Here is a 15,761-nt window from a genome sequence, read left to right as displayed (position 1 = left end):
TCTGCAAGAGTGTGAAGAAATCAAGTGAAGTAATGCGGCCGTTTACCAGTGAGAATGCTGTTTAATGCATCTCTGCATCTCAAATATTCGATAATTAATATTTATGATGGTGACTGAGACTCTGGCAGGATTCTGAACCATCAAGGAATTTGTTTAACATAATTTTCTTTTGTATCATTGTATCAAATATACTTTTTAATGTTTGATTCTTAGAAAATTAGTAATGACTCTGTCTAAAGTACATGAGTTGCTTTCTGTTAACCAGAAGAGGTGACTTCCCAAGTATTCATTGAGTATCTCTTATTTCTTATTAGACAAGACAGAGAAAATTGGAAGGTATAATTTATAGGTGATTATACCCTAGGTGTGAAAAGAAAAATGAAACGAAACAATTGAGAAGAATTAAAAGTACATAACTAGGGGCTGGCGCGGTGGTGCAGCGGTTAAGTGTGCATGTTCCACTTCGGCAGCCCAGGGTTCACCAGTTCAAATCCTGGGTGTGGGCATGGCACTGCTCGGCAAGCCATGCTGTGGTAGGCATCCCACATATACAATAGAGGAAGATGGGCATGGATGTTAGCTCAGGGTCAGTCTTCCTCAGCAAAAAGAGGAGGATTGACAGCAGATGTTAACTCAGAGCTAATCTTCCTCAAAAAAAAAAAAAAAAGTATGTAACTAAATTTTATATGGTTGTGGAAGTTTAAGGAGATGGATGGGCATCAGGGAAGACTGGAATGGTAGCTGATGTTATAGAGAAGGACCTTGACCCAGCTGTACAGATGGACAATGGATTAGAGGTGGAAAGGAAGTGCGTCCTGTTTGGGGGAAGGAGAGGGTGTGAGATCCTAGATCTGTTTCTAACGCACACTCCAGTGGACGAGATGATCTTTGCTACATGTTTTATCACAGAGCTGGGCTTCATACAGGTCTGTTGTCTGGTGGTAGGTTGTTTTCTTCTTTTCTAAGCAGTGTATCTTTGTGTTTTTGTCAAGTAACAACTAGGAATAATATTTTATTTCCTTTATTATAAAGGAGAAAGATTTTTGCTTGGAGCATTTGCAAGGAAATTTATAGTTAGGAAATACTTTAAAAGGCATACCAATTTAGGAATGCCTTTTGGAAATTTGCGGATAAGTGTTTCACACACTTCGTATGTTGTGTGATTGTTTCAGAGTTGTGTTTTGCAGCAGGCCCACGTTAGCAGGTGGTTTGATTCCAAGAGAAAAAAGTCATTCGTTTAAACTCACACTGGCATTTCTAACATCGATAGTAAGCATTGACATTTTGTCTTCTTCCTACAGATTGAATTTGAATGCATAAATGAAAAAAAGAGGCAAAAGAAGAAAAGCTACAAGAATTCAGGTGTTATCAGTGTGAAACAGTGTGAGGTTAGTTGTCTTGACCATTTGTAGTGGAAGGAGACCACATTTCGAGTTCTTACATCACTGTGATATATATCAGACAAACTCTTAAAATTAGGGCAATTGAAAATCACATGAGCATCTGGGAATCTTTCAAGTAAGTTTGCTTTCAAGGTTTGACAACTCATAGCAAAGGACAAAGAATATTGAAGTTTTTCATTGTCTTAGGAAACGTGAGGCATCCGGGTATTTTCCTGGGGCACTAGTGCAAGTGGCCTGACCCAGTGCGTCTCTCCTGTCGTAATTTCAAGATGAGATGTTATGAGTGGAGGGAAAAACCCCGAGAGATTTCTTACAACAGACAAGTGGGGTTTTTTGTTTTTTGTTTTTTTTAAATCTTGATTACTGTGCTTATTAAAGCCCTCAGCACATTGGACCCATTGCTAGTTTCTTAAAACTTAAAGTCAGTCTGTTTCATCTTTGGCCATTAATATTCTAATCTTAACATTGCCATAATTATCTTAAAGTAAAATCTTAGAGATGCATGACGTGTGGGGCAGTGGCGCATTAAACCCAAGTGTGGCCACATGGTGATGTCATGTTCTGTCCAGTTTATAAACTGTTAAAAATTTAAAAATGTGTGCCAGAGAGCATTTTGTTTCTCTTGTGTCGTAGGAGAGTTTTAATTTTAACCATTTGCTGTTTGATTTTAGATTACAGTGGAATGCACATTCCTAGACTACATCATGGGAGGATGTCAGCTGAATTTTACTGTAAGTAACGCACTGGATTTTTCAGAGGAGGCTGTCACCTGTTGCTTTCTTCTTCCACTTCACAGTGTTCTTTCTTTTCCTGCGAAACCGACTTTGTGATGACATTTACACCATCTGTCGAGTGTGGCCTCCTCTGACAGGTCCCCTAGGTTCATCATGAAGCTTTTGGCTTTGCGGATAGGACCTGTTCCTTCCGGCAGAAGGCAGATGTGTATAAGCCAGTGATGATCCTGCAGTAGTTAACGTAGCAGAAAGCATTAGTCAGACAATGTACAGAATACAAGCCCTGCATCCGAAGTCACGATGTTATCATTCACGACTTAGGCGCCTAGAAAATAGGACTCGCAGGTGCTTCTGTGCTGAAGCTTTCATTGTTAGTTGTCTGTGGAGGCACCAGAGGCACAGACATTTGTGAGGAAATGGCAGCAGTGGGCTCTGGGATGAGTGTGTCTGTCTCGAGGTTGTCCCGGACACAAGCCCAGGGTCCCTGCCTTCTCCTGGTAAGGGCTGTGATGGTTATTTGCAGGTGGGAGTGGACTTCACTGGCTCCAATGGCGACCCCAGGTCTCCTGACTCCCTTCATTACATCAGCCCCAATGGTGTCAATGAGTATCTGACTGCCATCTGGTCCGTGGGACTGGTCGTTCAAGATTATGACGCGTGAGTATGACTGACGTGTTGTTTCCTGACTCCCAGAAAGCGCTGTTCTGCTTTACCTGCCAGCCCTCTCACACAGCTTGGCGGGTAAGGCTGCTGTGGGGAGGAGCTTTCTCCTCAGATAGCTCTTGTCTTCTCTTTTCTGTTTTTCTCTTTGTGACAGTCTGTGTGTTTACCTTTGACCTCTGATCTCTGGCTGCGATCAGTTGTTATGCGTGTGTATAGCTTCCTGATTAATCAGCTGACCGAGGTCAGCAAGGCTCTTGTTTCTTGGGTCTAGTTTCCTTGGGGTTTGCTCCTAGGGGTTAGGTTATCTGTGTGATTGAGTCCAGATGACACATTTTGTAAACACTATTTCTTAACATATCTGTTTTCTTGACAGTCATTGTCAAATTATTTTCTTAATGGCGACTTTGAATGACTGCCAAAGGATGACTTGACCTAATTGCTATAAAATATTTTGAATGGATTCTCAATGGATATATTTTGAATAGATTTAAATAGGTCCTCTTGAGGGCTTACTAAACAATAGAAAAAAAACATGCGTTAGTAACTTTTTGTTCTGTATCTGTTAGGGCAGAGTATAAATTTTCACTTATTTTTGCCTATTATTTGATGATAAAAGCACTTACATATTGATGGAGCTTTTCATTAATCTGTTATGACATTTAAAGAGATGAAATTTTCAGGTAAATGCTAACGAATCTAAAGCAAAGGTGGCAATATTAGGCAATATTAGCCTAGTAGATTTTAAAGCATTAAATGTAATTAAAAAATTACTTTGTAGAACACTTTGTTGTATTATCCAAAATGAAACTATAACCATGGATATGTTTAATTACAGAGTATCAAAATATTTCAATTGAAAATAGCTAAAAATATAGTAAGAATTTCAAAGTAACACAGTTATGTTGGGGCTCATATAAAGAGTAAAAGATTTACAGGGTTACTTTCTCAGACTGCCGCCTGTGAGTTAATAACAAAAGGGTAACTAAAGAAATTTTACCATATGGAAATAAATAAATTCTTATGTAGTTCTTAGATCAAAGAGGAAGTTGAAGTGTAATAACAGACTAGAAATAAAGGGTATGGAAGACTGTGGGTGGTCCTCTCTTTATAGAGGAAATTTTCTGACCTTACCTGCTTTTATTTTTAAACAAGAGGAATTGAATATAAATGAACTAGCTTTTCAACAAAATAAAATTAAAGAATAGGAAGAAAAAGTAAAAACATAATAATAGCAGCTTCTATGTATGTGTTAGCTGTGACGTGTCAGGGACAATTTAAAGTTCTTTCTGCATGACATTTGTCTAATCTTCATGCTCGCTGAGAGATGGGTCTTGTTATCATCTGCATTGCACCAATGAGGAAACTGAGGCATAGGGGTCCAGTAACTTCTCCAGGGCCCCTCAGCTGGTGACTGGAGGGGACAGGACTCAGCCTGGGCTGTCTGGCTCCAGAGACACGCTCTCACAGCTGTGCTTCCTGTAAACACAGAAAGTGATGGCTTGCAAAGTTTTTCAAAAACCATCAAATTAATAAATTAAATGAAGAAATGATTCTTTGCAAGTTAACAAAATTTAGGCAAATGTTTGGCAACACTGACTCCCAAGAAAGAGAGAAAGCATGCATGGAATGTCAGTAATGAGACAGAGATTATAAGCTTAAATTGAGAAAACATGTAGAAGATTGTAAGTTAATACTTTGTAAAATTTTATACTATTAATTGGAAACTGTAGATTAGAGGATGATTTTTTAGGAAGCTGTAAATCCCCAAAGTTGACTCAAAGAGACAGAGAGCCGGAGTGGACCAGGAACCATGGAAGGGAAGGGACAGCTGGTCCAAGGCCATTCCTCCCCAGAGGCACGGGGCCAAGAGCATCCCAGACGCAAGTTCTAGCAGACCAGTGGAGGGTGAATTCACACCTGAGAGACTCAAGTGAGCAGTGTTAGACAGTGGTGAGCATTCGGAAAGGCGGTCAGCTACAACGTAAAATAAAAAGTCAGCAACTTTTCACTAACAGCAAGTAACCAACCGAAGAAATTATAGTGGATAAAAGATGACAATTCATTATACAATAAAAAATGAGAACGAGTTTAGTAAGAGGTCTAGGATCTTTAGTGAGGGAGAAGTGCAGAATTTTACTGAGGGACAAAGAAGGAAACTTGTTTAACTGGACACACATACCACAATTCTAGATAAGCAGGTGCCACAATAATGACATAAAATGTAAAATTTCTCACTGAATTCGTCAACTGTAATCAGAATTGCAGTGAAACCATGATAAAATAATTCTTGAAACTTTCTAGAGGATAAAATGAATCAGAATAGCCAAGAAACTTTTCAGGAAAATAAAAACAGAAATGAAGGGGAATTTGTTCCAGCAGTTATTAAAACTTGCAAAGCTATATTAGTTAAGAGTCGGGAACTGGTACATGACCAGTGGAACAAAGCAAGAAGCCCTGAGATAGCCCCAAGCGTGTGTGTGCATTTAGTAAGTGATCCAGATGGCCTTTTAGCAGAAGGGGCTGTGACAGCTGTCAGACTGGACAAGAGCTGGATGTGGATCCCTGGCTCATACCTGTGTGTGTTAGGATACTGTTCTGTATAAATTAGAGTGTAGACAAAAATGCTGACATGGGCACCCAGAAACAGAGTGGTTTCGGCAAAATAGAGGTTTTTTTCTCTCTCATGGTGCATGTCTAGAGGCAAGTAGGTCGGGTTGATGGGCGGTTCTGCCGTGCTCAGCGCATAGCATCCACCTCTGGGCCCAAGGTGGCTGCTGTGGGAGGAGGACACAGGACCTGCGAGCATCTGCATTCCCTCTCAGGGGCATGATTCAGACGCGGCTGACAGATCCTTCTATTCACGTTTCCTTGGCAGAACCTAGCCCTGGCCACACATGGGCGGGGCGGCTGAGAGGCTGGAGTAGAGCTGGTCTCCCGCTGGAGTGTGCTGTTATTAAAGAGGGAGGAGCGGGTTCTGTCTGCTATCCTTCTCCAGACACCTTCGAGATGAATTAGAAGTTTAATATCAAAAACAAGCCTTGAAGGTTCTAGGAGAAAATGTATGTGAATTGTGTATAATCTCGCAGTGAGGAGGCCTGAAAAGCAAGACAGTGAAAGCAGAAGTCGTAAAAGAACTTTTCTCTGTTCACATTCATTAATATTAAAAATATAGAGGGAAAGATATTTTAAACAAAGTTAAAGACAGACTCCAAACCAGGAGAAATATTCCTGACATGTATGACCTAGGTGCTATCCTCAATGCAGAAAAGGACCATAAGAATTGGTACCAAAAAACCCAATAATAATAATAATAAAAATAATCAGTTGAGGTCAGTTTTTGCTGCCAGAGTTTTCTGTAAATGAGTGAAAAAACTTGTGGTTTTGGGGGCTTTATAGATTAATTGTGTATTTATTCAGTGAAATTATATACAGTATTTAAGTAGAAAGGAATATGCTATAAAACGTGGATATAAATTCCTTTTTTATAAACGTATATGGAGAGACACTTTTCTCCTTCAATGCACAGAAACATGCTTAGAATGAGAGCTGCCAAACATTAGCGTTGGTTCTCTTTGTGGTTATTATGGGTAATTTTTGTTTTATATTTTTCCAAGATTTTGAATCTTTAAAAAGTAAGCTTATATTGGTTTTATTGTGACTAAAGATAAAACTCTATTTTGAGAAAATGATCTTTTGCTTTTTTCAAATTTTCTTTTCAGTGATAAGATGTTTCCAGCCTTTGGTTTTGGAGCCCAGATCCCTCCTCAGTGGCAAGTAAGAGGAAATCTCCTTTTAAAGCTTTTTCTCCTGGAAAAGCAGCTTGGGCCCCATCAGTCCCTTTTTCATCTTTTGACAGGTTTCGCACGAGTTCCCACTGAACTTTAACCCATCCAATCCCTACTGTAACGGTAAGTTAGAGAAGAAACCTGAAAGTTTTGAACTGAAAGCATGCTAGTATTTGTCACCTCTTTGTTTTTTCCTGGTGATTTAAAGCTACTCAAAATCCCTCTCCAGGTTCCTTTTTGTGACGTGTTTAGCTTTCTGTTGTGCAAAGGAGAAGAATGGCACCAAGCTGGGGGTGAGAGTGGTGGCCCCAGTTCTGGGGCGGGTCTCCATTATGGTGAGGATCGCGGGCTAGATTCTTCTACGGAAGAGGCTGGAGAGAACAAGACTTCTCAGTCTTGAGAGTAGATCAATAAGAATAATCCTGTTATTTTCCCATATTGGTTGATTTCAAAATAAACCTTCAATAAAATGAGTCATTCAGTGAACAGAGTAGCTGTCGGTCTCTGCAAAGAGGTGCCCAGCATCGAATTGCTTGTTGTGCAGACAGTGCTCGGTATGCAGATGAGGTGGGCCACGGATGAGGAACTCAGCGACTGTGGCGCCTTCCTCTGTGTAGAAAGCAGGCGCAGATGCTCACCCTTCCTTTTGCTTTTTTCTTTATACCTTGAATATCGAAGCTTCCTCCTTTCCACCCCATTGAGTAGTCAACCTAAAATGCCAAATCTCCCACAAAATTATGTAAGACTGAACAATTTTGAGTAGGAAAAGGAGGTAGGAGCAGAGGCATAAAATTGTAGACAATAAGCCAATTTTCTGTCCTTTTGACAGTTACAAAATGTCTAGATTCCTAACGGAAGAAGGTATTCTTTCCTTCTCTTCCTAAACAGTGTTCATAGAAGAGCATGGACAGTGTGCTGGGAGGAGTTTGTGTTAGGATTTTCTTCTTTTTTCCAGAACACATTTTCCAAATTAATTCCCTGTGGCTTTGATGCCCTTTCAGTGGCTGGTTGTGATCTTTTAAGCCTTTTTAAGCCTAGCCGTTAGAAGCTGGGAATATCATTCTTTTCGAGAAATGGGCTCTATGTTCATTGACTCTGTGAGGAACTTTTGATTTTTAGAGAAAGAATCAGTTTGATTTTTAGACAAAGGAGATACTGTACAGAAAAATCCTGCCTTATTTTAAGGCAAGGGAGTTGAATCCCCTTTTCCTAATTACTTATTGAATTTAGTTGCCCCAAAATACCATGTCTCACTTTTTCATTTAATGCAAAGGAAGGATTCTGGCGTAATTCGGTTTTAGTGGAAGAATAGAAGGCAGTTGACATTTGTGAAGAAGTTTAATTGGTAGTTTGTATACCTTCAGATTGAAAAGTGAGCTAAGATGACAGAAATGGAAGAAAATACTGTTATTGCTGCAGTTACGGACTCGTTTTCTACGGCACATGTGATGGTGGTTGGATCCTGGTGCCGGCCTCTCTTAGCATACTGTCGTTGTTAGCACTGGAGTGACAGATCATAGTCACAGCCTCGCCCGGTGGCCGTAAACCACCTCTACATATGGATTAGTTCCGTTCTCAAAGGTTGTTCCTAAGACCACGTACTCCTAAGTTCAAAGTGACCAAGAGGAGTTTGCTGGGACTCTTAATGCTGAGAGGAGAGAGTGGGTCTTGTGAGGCTTTTGAGCCGAGTGTACACTCCTCCTCCTTGTTGATCTCTGTTATCATGGGCATTTTTTAACAAGAGACCTGTTTTGGTTTATATTAAAAGTCTTCTGAGGCAGATTTCCTTGATGATCTCGGCATGTGTTGTGGGGGAATTTTTGGAGGATTTCTGGTATCTTACCTGAATTCTGGACACTAACATGAGGAGTAGACTCAGCAGGTGCCTTGTGGCATTAACGTTTCGTCAGTGGTGCTTTTGTCAGGCATGTCATTCTCCTCTCAACGTGTGGTGCTGTTGTAATAAACAGTCTCTGACGCTCAGTGACTCATGATGACAACAGTTTATTTCTTGCCCACTTCACATACTGCTTTACCTGTGGCTGGGCTGCAGCTCTGCTCCGTGTTTCTTCTCGTGCGCTGCTCCTGTGGCCGAGGGAAAGAGCAAGATCGTTGGTGAAAACAGGCGTTCGTTCTTAAAGTGCCTGCTTAGACATGGGTGTCATGTCTGTCTGCGTGATTGTCAAAGCTAGTCAAATGGCCCTGCCCAATCTTCTGTGACATAACATCCCGGCAGGCCTAGGCAATACCCCATAAACAAACGCATTCATGCTTCTGCAGCAAAATGTGATAAATCACTGGGAAGTGAGTATTTGGAACTACACACTCTCCCATGCTATGCGTAGCCTGTAAGCTGTTGAATAAAGCCCTGACCAGAATTATTAGCTTTATAGCCATCTGGTGTTCTTTTAGAGCCTCTGGCCATATATGCAAAAGTTTGCCCATGTAATCAGTTTTTCTTAGCTCTTATGGTCAGTTGCATGATGCAGCACCATTTATGTCGTTCTTTTTCCCTCAGAGTCTCATTCCCTGAACACATCGGGATCAAGCAATGGAAAAGTTCTACTGTAGATCAATGACTGATTTGGCTGAGATGAAAATAAATGCCTTCTACTAGGGGAGGGTAGAATCTATAGGTTTTTGTGATGGAGCATAGCTGTGGAGTTTTGTAATATATAGCTTAGAGGAACTCCTGAATGTAGAAATTTTAACTATTTAAAGCACTATTCCTTCATATATAATTAGCCAATATGGTGAATAATGAACCCTTAAATTGTGCTTGAGAATTTGTAACACTGCTTTTTTGTCTAGGAATCCAAGGCATTATAGAGGCATATCGGGCCTGCCTTCCTCAGATAAAACTCTATGGACCAACGAATTTTTCTCCAATCATAAATCATGTGGCCAGGTTTGCCGCTGCAGCCACGCAACAACAGACAGCTTCTGTAAGTGCGCTGTCGTCAGGGGGCCGGGAGAATGGGGAGTGGTGGTTGCTCCTGGCGCCATTTTTATGTTTATTTGGTGTGTCAAGATATAAAGTCAGAGCTGAAATAATGATATCATCATCCTTGGTTTGAGAGTAACATCTGTTGTTAACTTAGTGATCATTAAAAGCAAGACAACAACACAACAACCCTTATACTTGTGAGTCTCCTCTCTGTCTTTTGCATTAATTTTTCTTAAATAGGTTCCACCCCCAAAAACGGCTGTCTCCCTTTCTGAAGGTATATTTAACAAATTAAGGCTTGAGGAGACTTACGACTGCGGTAGATGTTGCAAAATTACTTACTGTGCTGAAAGGTTTGAATTAGACAACCATTACCTGTTGGACCTTGGATACAAAATCTCTCTGAGGTTCAGTATAGTCAAAGAGAAGGCGGGGATCACCCCTCATACGGCTGCTGAAAGGCTGAGATAAGATAACTCATAAAGGACACAATGTCTGGGTCGGAGTAATCACTCAGCACACGGGAGCTACTCTTAACACAACTTATTCCCATTCTAGATTTAAACGACCCGAAAGGTGGAGTCACAACTTTATGTAACGTTATACCACTCTCTAAGAAGGCTGAGCAGAGATGACACAATTGAGAGAAAGATTCCCCCCCTTAAGGCATATCCACTTTTTTAAAGCATATTTTAATTCGATAAACAATTCTTCTTCCATATTTGGTCTTTTAAGAACAGAGTTGCCACTTGTTTCCTTGGTATTTGGACATATTTAATACTTCAGTTAAATCAAAGTGTTTATTCCTATGCATACTCAAGGTTTAGTCGTTGACATTTAGATGTCTTGCTTCCGTGTATCTATGTCTACTCTATTTTGTGGTCCGTTGCACTTTTAATAAACCTGCAGTTTTTGTATCAGTAGATTTCCTTGTCATCAGAGAATCTTAGAATATTTTGTGTAGATGGCATCCTGGGTAGATACTGGCAAGGAAAATGAGCAAGAAAGAGACGAAATGACTCATCAGGCTGAAGATGTATTAATCATTGCTTTTGTTGTTTGGGAGCTTGACCTGCTCAGTGGACATAATTTTCTCTTTTGGCAGCAATATTTTGTGCTCCTAATCATTACTGATGGTGTGATCACAGACCTTGATCAGACCAGACAAGCCATAGTGAATGCTGCCAAGCTGCCGATGTCCATCATCATCATTGGAGTTGGAGGAGCGGACTTCAGTGCCATGGAGTTTCTGGATGGCGATGGTGGAAGTCTCCGCTCCCCGTCGGGCGAGGTTGCCATCAGAGATATTGTCCAGTTTGTACCTTTCAGACAGTTCCAGAACGTGAGTACCACTCCTCCGTTTTCTTCGTGCACATTAACGTGTCTGAACACAGACCCTGCCAATCCATAACCGAGTCGTTGAGTAGTGTTTGGGGTGCGAGGATGCGTGAATTTTCCATTTGAAGAGCTCTGATTAGATTTGGCAGTTTTTCTTGAGGTTGTAGACTTTTGTGCCTCTTGTAGTCTATATGATAAATTCTTAAAAACAGTGTTATTGTAAATGTCTTAAATATTTTTTTCTTTATCTATGTAGCAGCAGAAAAACTCTGTATGCATATATGATGAATTTACCAAACTGGAAGTTGATTTGATGAAAATCTCTTAGGAGACTATTTCACCCAGTTTACACCAGTGGTGACATCTTTTCAAACTGCAGTACAGAATCTCAGCCAGGATATTGACATTGATACAATCAAGGTCCATCACCACAGGCTCCTTCCTGTCGCCCTTTCTAGCCACACCCACTTCCCCTCCCACCCTCATCCCCTCCTTAACCCCCGGCAACTGCTAATTTGACCTCCATTTCTATAATTTCGTCATTTCAAGAATGTTATGTAAATGGAGTCGTGCAGTACGCAACTTGTCGAATTGACTGTTTTTCACTCAAAGTAATTCTCTGTGAGTCACCCAAGTTATTGCCGAGCGGTATTATTCCATGTGTGGGTGCCCCACTGTGTTCAAACTTTCACCCTTGAAGGACATCCCAGTTGTTTCCAGTTTTCATCTGTTACACACAGAGCTCCTATAACCATTCGCGTATAGGTTTTTGTGTGAACACGTTTTTGTTTCTTTGGGATTATAGTGCGGTTGCTGGGTCATGGTTGTTGCATGTTTAATTATTAAAGAAACTGTCGAACCTGTTCCGCCTGGTTGTGCCAGTTTACATTCCCACCAGCCAGTGTATGAGTCCTGGGGAGAGAAAGGGGATGTGATAAAAAGCGGTAATGTTAGGGATCTTTGTGGTGATGAAACAGTGTATTTTGATTGTGGTGCAGTTACACAGATCTACCCAGATGAGAAAATTATGTGCACACACACGCAAGTGCATGTAAAACTGGTGAAATCTGAATAAGGTCTGTGAACTGCACGATGTCATTTTCCTGGTTTTGATGTTGGACTGTAGTTGTATAAGATGTTATCTTTGGATCAAACTGGGTGAAAGGTACATGGGACCTCTCTGTACTTATTTTTGCAACTTCCTATGAATCTATAATTATTTAGAAATAAAAAGGTAAAAAAATTAATACCAAATGAATGAAAGGCCCACATTTAAAAGTTAAAGAACAAAAATTATCATCAAATGCCAAAATGCTGGCGCCAAGCTGACTTGATAGGCGTTAGTGGGGTAATTAAGCGTTCCTAAGTGACATCGGTTAGCTCACGCCGTGTTTCATGGGCCGTGTCTAAGACAAGATATAAGCCTACCAAGTGGGAATTACTGCTTTGTACTGACCGGTGAGGTATTCCTAGTCTTTTATCAAAATGCCCGTAAAAGTTTGGTTGCTAATGAAGTGGCTTTGATTCTGTTTCTCACAGTCTCCTAAGGAGGCGCTGGCTCAGTGTGTCTTGGCGGAGGTCCCCCAGCAGGTGGTGGGCTACTTCAACACTTACAAACTCCTTCCTCCCAAGAAGCCGGCTGCGGAATGAAGGGAGCGCGGCCCGAGCAGACTTCCTCTGTGCTGTGGGGAGCAGTGTCCTCACCCCCCCAAGTCACGAACCTGTCACTCACATCCTTTCCACCCCCCGCCTTTTTCCTGTAAACCTAGTTCTCTGTGGAGTATCTCTATTTAACGCATTCTTTGTGTGCTTTTTTTGGAGGAAAGTGCTAAGTTAATCTTTGCCCAATCAATTCAGTGACTGCTAGTGATTTATAGTAATTGCAGTGAGGCTGTTTGGATTAGAAAATCGTGTGAGAAAAGACGCTTTTGTCGTGGTTATTTACTTTCACATGATGAAAATGCTGTTTTTGAATGTTTATCAATAGGAAGAATGAAACATTGTTGGACAAAGCGATTTAAGGTCGTTAGTTAGTTAGTTCTAGGTCAGTTCTAGGCAATAGATGTCTTACCAGCCCGTGTCCATACCTGATGGCAAGAGCTTCTTAAATTCGATGGTATTAAATTTGTGCCTGTAACCGTATCAGTGCTTTTCCGTGAGATGAACCTGCCTTCACTCACGCTGAATTGTGCCACACTTCAGACACTGTGCGCGTTCACACAGGACTGCACCAACAGCTCTGAGCCAGAGGGAAGGCACACAGTCAGTTCTCAAACGTACAATCAACCAGTAAGAGGAACCTCATGTAAATAAGCCACTTCTGTTTGCCTTTCTCAGTCTTTCATTTTCATTGTGGGAGAGTATACACAGTCAGATTTGAACATTTCACAGAGGACGTGTGACACTGGGGATTCTGTACGTGCGTAGACCGTACCTGGTCCTGGAGTCAGCATTATTAGATTATTTTAATTGGAGTTTGTTAAAGTGGCTAGGACTGCTTTGTCCAGGAAAGCTGTGAGGACCAGGCATATCAGAGGACGTTCAGAATTCCATTTCCTTTTAACTAGCGAAAGACTTTACTTATTAAAAAAAAGACATTTTTTATACTTTTCTTGCTAAGGTCCCATACGTTGATTTGTGCATTTGTACAGATTCATTTACACATTTTCTTCTCTTTTTTTTAGTAACATTTTTGGTCTGATTTTTAAGCTCATGGTAGTGGTTATCTGTTAATCAAAATGACATTTTACATTTTAATAATGTGCTCTTTCCTAGGCCAGGAATGTAGTGTGTGAAGCATAAAACCTGTTGTAACTTGAAAAAAAAAGAAATTCCAACTGCTGCGTTAGGATGGAGTGGCCTTTATATGTTTTTTTTTAGAGCAGAATTTTTTTCCTCGATTTTTTGCCTTTAAAACATATTCCTTAGCAAACATTACATTTTTTGAATAATGTGACGCTTTGTTGAGGACCTGTGTGCCAAGTCCTGTGCAGATCCGTGTATTGGCCAATCGCCCCTCACAGGTTAGCCTTAGAAACTGCGTGTGTCAGGAGCCTTGGGTGGATGCCCGGCGCCGTGCTGACGGCCTTTCCGGCCTCCTGAAAACTTGCCACAGCGTGTCTCTTGCCTCTGCAGTGGCCGAGGAAGTGAGCTCTGGGCCGTGAACAGCTGTGGCTTCTCAGAAGCAGCTGCTTGCCGAGGTCAGGGCAGGGGCCTGCCTGCTGCCTGGTCGCCGGCCGCTCGTTACCGCCTCGGCCTGGGCTCGCTGTCGTGCAGGGGCGCCGGTAGCCTGAGGCGCTGCCCTCGCAGCCACGAGGCACTTTGACATCAGTTAAGGGAGGAGAAAACAGATCGTCCTCCCGAGTTTGGAGCCTTTGCTGTCTCAGGTGTCCTGATCTCACTTCTCTGTGTGTGTTTGGCAACAGCAATTTTATGTCGCTGTGGTTTTGAGAATTTTCTTTTTTAAAAACATGAAGCCTTTAAAAAAAAAATGATTTGCGCCTGTCCTCACTGTCTGGTGAAGCAGACAGAAGGAGAGCCCGCCTGAAGCGTGTGCAGGGCTCCTGCTCTCCGTGACCAGCCCAGCTGCTCGCAGCACCCACGTCACCTCTCAGGGCTTGGGGACCCCTGGCCACGAGCATTCACTGTTTTCACGGCCAAATAACAGGACTTCTGTCACCACTGTCAGACTGATTTAGTCTTCATAATTTTATGTGCTAGTTTTAATCGGAATTGTTCCCTTTTTAAAATTAATTTTTTATTATTCATTCTTGATCATGTTCATCAGTAGAGGCTGTTCATAAGAACTCTGATTCTAGCGAATTAGGGTAATTGATACCTTTCTGCAGTTTTGAATAAAAGCATTTACAATTCTAAATTATTGTTTTATAAAATTCTTACATTTCAGCATTCCCCTCATCACATGCTGATGTAATATTGTTTTATATTAAAATCGTCCTTTTTGCTGTTGTGCCACCATTCACGCAAGTACCGTTAGTTCTTAAAATGCGTTTAAAGAAAAAGTGACCAAGTCAACTTTCACACCTCCAGTAATCAGGTAGATTACAAACCCATCCTGGGGGACAGTGCCTGGGCAGATGTAGTTTCTCCCCGCTGCCTGTACTGAATAGTGTGCAGTTAGCGTGGTCCCCTCACCTCGTGCTTGGAGTGGAAGTCGTCACGATCGCGAGAGTTGACACTCAGATCAGGGGTTCGCCGCTGCTCGCTGTGGCCGTGCCAGAGGCAGCCTTTCCAGAGCAAATCCAGGGCCCCACGGCGCTCATGCCTTCTCTGACTGCTTTGCCTTTTTCGTTCTGTAAATTGACTGGAAAGCCATCTTTAATAAACTCCTCCTGTCTCTTTATGTGTGCGGTTTATGGCCATGGAAGTGACACTTGAGGGAAGCCAGAAGTTTGGTTGAGATTGTGAGAGGCTCTTCTGTGCTTCTATGATATCATACCCGATAACACGTGTGTAAGTTACTAATATGTGAATTGTGTTAAATGTATCTTCCGTTTGAATTCCCTTTGGATGAAATTATTTCTTGATGTGATACAATAGTGCCTTGTTCTGATTTTTGTTCTTTCCCTAAATGTTATCAAAATCAGTAGAAAAGTTAGAAATAAAGTGAATATAGCATTTTAAGTGGCCTGTGTTCCATACTTTACTGAATTAAACAGTTTGGGGGATTTTATTATTTTATGGGATTTATTCATTTAAAAGGTGTTGAATGCATTCGAGATACTTCCTGGGCGCAGTAAGGGAATTGTTCTCAGCTTGTACCCAGGGTGGCCTAAGAAATACGGTGCTCAGGTTTTATCAGTCGTGTTAGGTGGGATGATACATCCACCTAAATTTTTTTTAATTGCTTCTATTATGTTTCGGTCACTGG

The 15,761-nt window shown here is 41.4% G+C and overlaps 1 protein-coding gene across 2 annotated transcripts in view; it reads left to right on the top strand.

Moving 5' to 3' along the window:
- CPNE3 (copine 3) overlaps positions 1-15,514 on the top strand; it is a 41,549-nt gene extending 26,035 nt beyond the window's left edge. For both annotated transcript variants that reach the window (XM_023648356.2, XM_023648358.2), the window contains exons 9-16: positions 1,302-1,388; positions 2,075-2,134; positions 2,661-2,794; positions 6,520-6,574; positions 6,657-6,708; positions 9,397-9,530; positions 10,638-10,874; positions 12,410-15,514. In XM_023648356.2, the coding sequence (XP_023504124.1) occupies positions 1,302-1,388; positions 2,075-2,134; positions 2,661-2,794; positions 6,520-6,574; positions 6,657-6,708; positions 9,397-9,530; positions 10,638-10,874; positions 12,410-12,520 (870 nt within the window). In that variant the 3' untranslated portion in view covers positions 12,521-15,514. The remainder of the gene's footprint in view (positions 1-1,301; positions 1,389-2,074; positions 2,135-2,660; positions 2,795-6,519; positions 6,575-6,656; positions 6,709-9,396; positions 9,531-10,637; positions 10,875-12,409) is intronic.
- The last annotated feature ends 247 nt before the right edge of the window (positions 15,515-15,761 follow it).

The sequence above is a fragment of the Equus caballus genome, chromosome 9 (assembly GCF_041296265.1).
Source record: "Equus caballus isolate H_3958 breed thoroughbred chromosome 9, TB-T2T, whole genome shotgun sequence".
Classification (NCBI taxonomy): Eukaryota; Metazoa; Chordata; class Mammalia; order Perissodactyla; family Equidae; genus Equus; species Equus caballus.
Note: the sequence above shows the minus strand (reverse complement) of the source record. Positions and strands in the feature narration are given on the sequence as shown.